This window comes from Elephantulus edwardii, unplaced genomic scaffold, assembly GCF_000299155.1.
Source record: "Elephantulus edwardii isolate Elephantulus edwardi_28Jun2011 unplaced genomic scaffold, EleEdw1.0 scaffold00021, whole genome shotgun sequence".
In the NCBI taxonomy this organism is placed as follows: Eukaryota; Metazoa; Chordata; class Mammalia; order Macroscelidea; family Macroscelididae; genus Elephantulus; species Elephantulus edwardii.
The window spans coordinates 3,260,938-3,268,062 of NW_006399771.1; the positions used below are offsets into that span (position 1 = coordinate 3,260,938).

The 7,125-nt window shown below is 38.4% G+C and overlaps 1 protein-coding gene across 1 annotated transcript in view; it reads right to left on the reverse strand.

The window, feature by feature from the left end:
• Positions 1-1,120: 1,120 nt before the first annotated feature.
• LPCAT2 (lysophosphatidylcholine acyltransferase 2) overlaps positions 1,121-7,125 on the reverse strand; it is a 103,626-nt gene continuing 97,621 nt past the window's right edge. Inside the window, exons 13-14 of the mRNA XM_006882524.1 lie at positions 6,427-6,562; positions 1,121-1,302 (exon numbers count right to left, since the gene is read on the reverse strand). Of these exons, the coding sequence (XP_006882586.1) occupies positions 1,121-1,302; positions 6,427-6,562 (318 nt within the window). The remainder of the gene's footprint in view (positions 1,303-6,426; positions 6,563-7,125) is intronic.

A 7,125-nucleotide genomic window follows, 5' to 3' on the forward strand; every position in this document is an offset into this window, starting at 1 on the left:
TTTAAAGTCTTGGACATAAATTATGTGGAATATTAGCAGCATACATGCACGGGACCCAGTAAGAATGGCACTTGATTATGTGACTTAAAGAAAAAAATATCTTTCTCAGGATTCCTGTTTGGGGCTCAAATTATATGGTCTTAGGGGTTTTTGTGACATTTTGGAATCTTTAGTATTTTCTACATAGTTTTGTGTGTGTGTGTGTGTGTGTGTTTTTAAAACACCTTTAAAATTTGAAAGAATAAGTAAAAGAAAACTACTTACAATGATCAAATATATTAATCTTATAAATAGAGCAAATCCAATTCACTTACTGGACAAAGTTACATTCTGAAACATCCAATTCTAATTAAATTCATCTCTGTGGCAAACAATTCATTATTCTCATTAGGCAATCAATGTTACCTTCAATAAGGCAATTCCCACTTAGCCTTTGGCAATAACTTAAATTTAACTCATTGAAAAGTTCTAAGCCTCATTTCTAGGCCTCAATTATGTAAAAGGATATCATTTCCATGGCAGGTAGTTAAATCTGAAATACAGAAGCACTAAAAAAATATGAGCTCTTAAATATTATCTAACTAATGGGCTGCCCCTTCTCACCTGTCCATATTTAGTGATATTGGACAATGAAATGTAAATGGAAAAAATGAAATTATGAAGTTAAAGGTACAAAATACTGCTATGCTCCTTAGACTTTTAATGCTCATTTCCAAAATAAGAATGGATTAAAGATAACAGAATATAATTCCTTTTCTTCTTCAGAAGAAAGTAGATAAAAAGTATTGCTACTTCTAAAACTATTTACGGTTTTGATTAATCCTTAACAATTAAAAAGAAAGACGATTACAATCATCTGGATATTCATGTTACATTAGAAAATCCATAAAAATAAGCTATATCCCACTAGCAAACCAACTGGTAAAAATACAATATAATACAAAAGAAAATGAAGTAATATACATATGTGAATAAAATCCATTTTAATAAGAAAATGTAACAATTATATTTTTTAAAAGGCATTCCATCTTAAGCTTCATTATTACTTAACAAGTACGTTTAAAATACTATCAATAAACATGTTTACAATTTGAGTTTTCCTCATTAAGAACATCCACTGTCAGTCATCTTTTTTGTCTGAGGTACTTTCTTCATGGTTTTCAGGACTGACTTTATTACTTGCTACCGAAGGGATCTCCTGGACTTCCGGCATTGAAAATACATGGCATGTCTGGAGGTCTAAGTAGGTGGTAAATATTTTAGCATATTCAGGATGTTTCAGGGCAAAGCTTTTAAATTCCTCTGGAAAAGGAGGAAAAAGAACACACCATAAAATTTAGTAAATTGGGAAGAATCAATCCAGATGAACATATCACTTTAACCATTCAACTACAGTCATTTAACTTTGATGGTACATTCTGTGATATAAGACGCATTATTTAGACATTGTGTTAACACCATGTTAAGTACAGGAATGGATTTTTCCTGTTCATTTTCAAATCACATAAGCATGAAAGTCAGAAGTTAGAAACAATTCCTATCTAACATAAATTAGTCAAATGTTTATCTTCATATACCTTTTTTAGTGTACTTTGCCACTATGCATAAAAATTAAAATAGTAATTACAGGAACACTAAAACATTTTGAATGTAGTTCTAAAGTGATAACAGTAACATCTTGATGTACATAAAAAATTGTGTCCATTTGTTATTATGAACCATTGTACGCCAACTCAAAATTGTAGAACAATGGAATTTATGGAGATTGGAACCACGGATGTATATATGCGGTCGGAAGTTATCTAAATGGACAGTACGTGGCACATGCAACATTCTTACTTGATTTACAATTACAGTTGGCAGTAATACAAATTGTACAGCCACTTTGGCAGATCATTCTTCCGGTATATATTTAGGATGATGATCTATACATACTCTATGACTCTTTTACTCCAAGGTATAAATCTAGAGATATGACTACATGCTATAATCCAGGACACATGCATACGGTCCCTTACTAAGCACCTTGTACTTGTCTACTGAGTGTTATTCATAGTTGTTGTTGTTGTTGTTGTTATGTGCCGTCAAGTCATTTGCGACTCATAGCGACCCTATGTACAACAGCCCTAAACCATGCTCTATCCTGTGCCAATCGCACTGCCCCTGACACACCCAGTCACTGAATCAATCCACCTCATAGAGGGTCTTCCCCTCCTGTGCTGTCCCTCTACCCTACCAAGCATGATGTCCCTCTCCAAGGACCTGTCTCTCCTTACAACATGTCCAAAGTATGTCAGACGAAGCCCCAGAATTTTTGCCTCCAAGGAGTAGCATGATTTAACCCTCTCCAGGATGAATCTGTTCGTTTTCTTGGCAGTCCATGGAACATTCAATACTCTTCTCCAGCACCACAGCTCAAAAGCATCCACTCTCCTTCTGTCCTCCCTAGTCACTGTCCAACTCTCTGATGCATAACAAGTGATTGCAAAGACCATAACCTGTATCAGAAGCACCTTAGTCTCCAGAGAGACACCTTGCTCTTAAAAAAATTGGAACATATACAAATGTTTTTGAATAGCAGAAGTGGATAGATAAATGATGATGTTTTACAATTACATTGTTGTTGTTGTTGTGTACCGAGTGTGAACCAACGCATAGCTGATCCTCCAGAGGGTTTTCAGAGGCAGTTATCTGCACAGAAGGAGTCTGTCCATCATCCCATGGAGCAGCTGGAGAACTTGAACCATGTGTCATCAGAATTGCAGTGCAGCTTCTTGCCACTAAAGCCACCAGTGCTCCCTAATATAATTCTATACGACAACAGAAATGAATGAACATCTGTGTTTCAATAATGTGGCTGAATCTCAAAGTGATAATATTAACTACAGAAAGCTAGTTAATCTGCTTCCTGGAAACTCTATGGTGTGTAGCTTTCCTCTTCTTAAAGGAGGCTGCTATCGAATGTTAGTATATACTCTCGTTGAGTACCATCAAGTTGGAACTGACTCGGAACTGGTGGGTTTTCAGAGGCAGTAAGTCACATGGGAGGAAACTGCCCATCCTTCTCCTGTGAAGCAGCTAGTGGATTTGAACCACGCATCTTCGGTTTGGCAGCACAGTTCCTTACCACCAGGTCACCAGAGCTCCCTTGATGGCTCACGGTATGGCCTTTTTCTAGTGATGAAGTCATCAGATTCATCCCAATTCATTCTTTGCCATTTAATAGGCACTTCATAGTTCTAAACAGAACAAGCTCTTCATCTCTTTCACCTTAGTTTCAACAATAAAGGTTCAGCAGCAGGTGTCTATCTCACCAATGGAGAGATCAAGGACCTCAGTGACGTCTATGGTCAGTCACCATGAGAACTGATTAATGAACTCAAGAGTTTTATTTTCAAGACTTGTGTATGTTCAAAAAACCAAGGGTCCTGTTTTCTTCTGGGATGTTAGTGCATTAGTGAGTAACTGGTTTCTAGAAGTTTCCTGTGAAGTGGCTATAAGTATCATTTGGGCATTGATAAATGTAAAATATCACATGTAAACAAATCACCACATTCATGGTGCAGGTCAATATCTTTTTAAAAAGAAATGTATATAAAGTGCATATTTCACTGCCTCTAACATCCCTCCATATCACCAAAGGTGGACTTGCATATTACAGTAGGTGAAGGAGATATTCTGTATATTATGAAAAGAACTGGACTCAAAAAGGCAAAGGAGAACTCCATTTAAAAATTATTATTCATTTGTGTATACAATTGTAACTATCTAGAAAAAATTTGTATGTGATTTTTTTTCTTTTTTGTATGTGATCTTAATGATGTTGTTGTTGTTATTGAGTGAGAACCAACCCACAGCTGACCCTTGGGGGTTTTTCCAAAGCAGTTACTCACACGGGAGGAGACAGCCCACCCTTCTCCCGTGACTATCTAGAAATAATTTTGAGTCTTCGTTTTCACTGAAATAGTTTAAGATAGTTTTCCAAAATTTGGAAGTTCAGAATAACAATGTCTCACTAAAGAAAGGAAACATATCAGAACAAGAATTTGTTCTCATGAGCTTTATGACTCACTAATTTTATCCCTATATATTCTTCATTTCCTAATTTGTAATTTTTTTAAAAAGTGAACTCAACAGAGTAAATGTCATAGGGATCTACCTAAAATAGATTAATAAAGGGCAGTCAACACACTAGGAATTAAAAACAGAGAGCAAAGAAAGCATGCAATCTAATTTCCCCATTCCGTGAAAGTTAACAAGCTGAAACTCTCTGAAAACCATGAACAAAAAATGTCATTGAAGAGAAATCCCCTTCAGTCTGTGAGAAAAGATGGGGAACAACAGGCCAATGAGATATCAGGGACTGTATCAGAGTTAAAGCGAAGCCTCTCCACTGAGGTCATACTTAACAATATGACTGCAATGTGAATGAATAAAACTGATTCTTCAGTCATATGGACTTGTTTGCATGTGTGCCTTGAAACCAGCAGGAGACGGGTTGATCACTGATGGATGTAACTGCTGCTTTGATGTCAAGTTTTCCTCCTTAATAGTCCTCACCTCACGGGCAACTACAGATGTGACATAAATGATGAATGTGAAAGCTCACACAACCACTCAATGAATGATGCTGTTATTATTACTATTAAGTGGTATCTTTCCACATCCCTCTACTGTGATTACAAGCCAGCTTAGTTAACGTGTTTGGTTGAGGCCAGTCACACTTAAAGGAGAAAAGAAATGCCTCCTAAGGAAGGCTGTGAATCTGAGGTAAACTTGAGGTAAAAAATAACTCGACTCTCTTGGGTTATTCTTTTTGCTCTACTATCCTCTAGCTGGACAACTGGTAAGTAACTTCAACTATTTAGATTTCAGTAAAATAATGAAAATTAAGAATACTGACTAAATAGGCTTTCTGGATGCAGTAAATGTGTTAATCCTTATGAAAAATGCTTAGAAGACTGCTAGGCAAGTCCTCAATAATTAGCTACTAGTATTAATATCTGGTGGCTTAAAAAGCGCTGTGTTGCCAATCCAAAGGCATGCGATTCGACCCACCAGCTGCTAAGCGGGGGAAAGATTATCAGGCTCCTCATAAGGAGGTTTATAGCCTCTGAAAATCTGCTGGAGGGTCAGTTATGAGTCACAACTCCACGGCACGTAACAACAACACTATCACAGGAGCCCTGGTGGTATAGGGGTAACGTGTTGAGATGTTAACTCTCAGGTCACAGTTGGAATGCAAAAGCCACTCCACAGTAGAAATATGAGAATTCTCCTCCTAGAAAGATTTACAGCCTGAGAGACTCAATGGAAGGTGACGATGAGTCAGAATTGACTAGACAGCAATGAGCTGTATTACTAGCAATGAAAGAATGAACGGACATGACTTGGAGAAGGTGAAGCCAGTGTGCTTCCTGGAGGCAACAATGACGATTTGTCTCACATACTTTGGACGTGTTGTTATAAGCGGTTCTTTCTTGGAAAAGGACATGATGCTCGGAAAGGTCAGTGAGATGGACTGACTCAGTGACTGAAACAATGAGCTCAAGTATGTCAAAACTGATGAAGACGGTGCAGGGTAGGATAGAGTTTAGATCTGTTGTTCATAGGGTCACATGAGTTGTACTCGGCCTGATGGCACAAACAGGTCTGTCCTAGAGAGTGTGAAACCAGGCTGCTCCTTGGAGGCAAGGACTGTGAAGCTCCGTCTCACATACTTTGGGCATGTTGCCAGGAGAGAACAGTCCCTTCTGAAGGATATTATGCTTGGAAGGGTGGAGGGACAGCACAAGAGAGGAAGACCCTGGATGAGATGGATTGACTCAGTGACTGGGGTAATGTGTATGTCAGTGACAATGAAATTGGCTCAAGTTAGAGTAGGGTTCAGAGTTGTTGCACACAGGATCACTAGGAGTCGCAAGCACATAACAATAGGGAGTCCTGTTGGCCTAGTGGTAAGAAGCTGTGCTGCAATCCCAAAGGCATGAGGTTCAAATCCACCGCTGCTTTGAGAAAGAGGGACAGCTGTCTTCTCCCATGCAATGAACTGCCTTGGAAAACCCACTAGGGTGTCAGTTATGAGCGGGTTCCAGCTTGACGGCACACTACAGCAACAATAAGAGTCGCATGAAGAGTTTCGCCGCTAATTCAAAGATGACACTCTGGTAGTTGAATCTACCAGCAGCTACAAGAAAGAAAGATGGGCTGTCTCCTTCTGTACTAGTGATAACCTCCTGAAAAACCTGCTGGAGGGTCAGCTATGAGTTGGTTCTGATTTTATGGCAATGAGGAATGAGAATGCTATTACTACTGTCCCCTATTATTAATAGAATTGGTTGAGAAAAACACTACTTTTTGATGAAGGTTAATCCAAAGTCAGGATATCTTTGCAAACAAAATCAGAAGGCCAAATTGGCTACTCACCATAAGAAATGGAATCCCCTTGGGCGATTTCCTTGAAGAGACCAGAAACATCAAGGTCAGGAACTCCAAGGGAAGCCTGCAGAATGGTGGAAAATTCTTCCTCTGTTATGAAGCCATCCTCATCAACATCAAAGAGCTGAGGGGAAAGAAAAGAAAATTTAGGAAATAGCTCCTGCAGAGCAATAATTGCATAGAAAATAAACCCTTTAATATCGCCAGCATTTGTTGTTCAAGGAAACAATAAATGCTTGCATCTGTAAAACAAAACAAAACATGCACAGCATTTACAGCGTGTGATGGAAAAGACTGCAGCTGTGTGTTATTCAGAATAGCAAGAACATGCAAATGTGGTACATTCACAGGATGGAATACTATGCAGCACTCAGGAGCAATGATTTCATAAGATAGTACGTAACACGGGAGAGGCTAGACAACGTCGTGCTGAATTAACTCAGTCTCATAAGGAAAAATACTGCAAAAGAGCATTATTGTAAAAATTGAAGGATAACTAATAAGATGGTATAAATGTCCAAAGAGGTAAAGGGAGGGGGCTCTGGGAACAGAGTATGGGAGAGTGGGGAAAATCACACGGTTACAGAGTTTGGTGGGAAAACTGGATTTTAGGAAGAGCCAGTGGAATCTGAAAAAGACAGAGTAATAGTGCGCATAGATTAATGGTGATTAATTTTATAATTATTA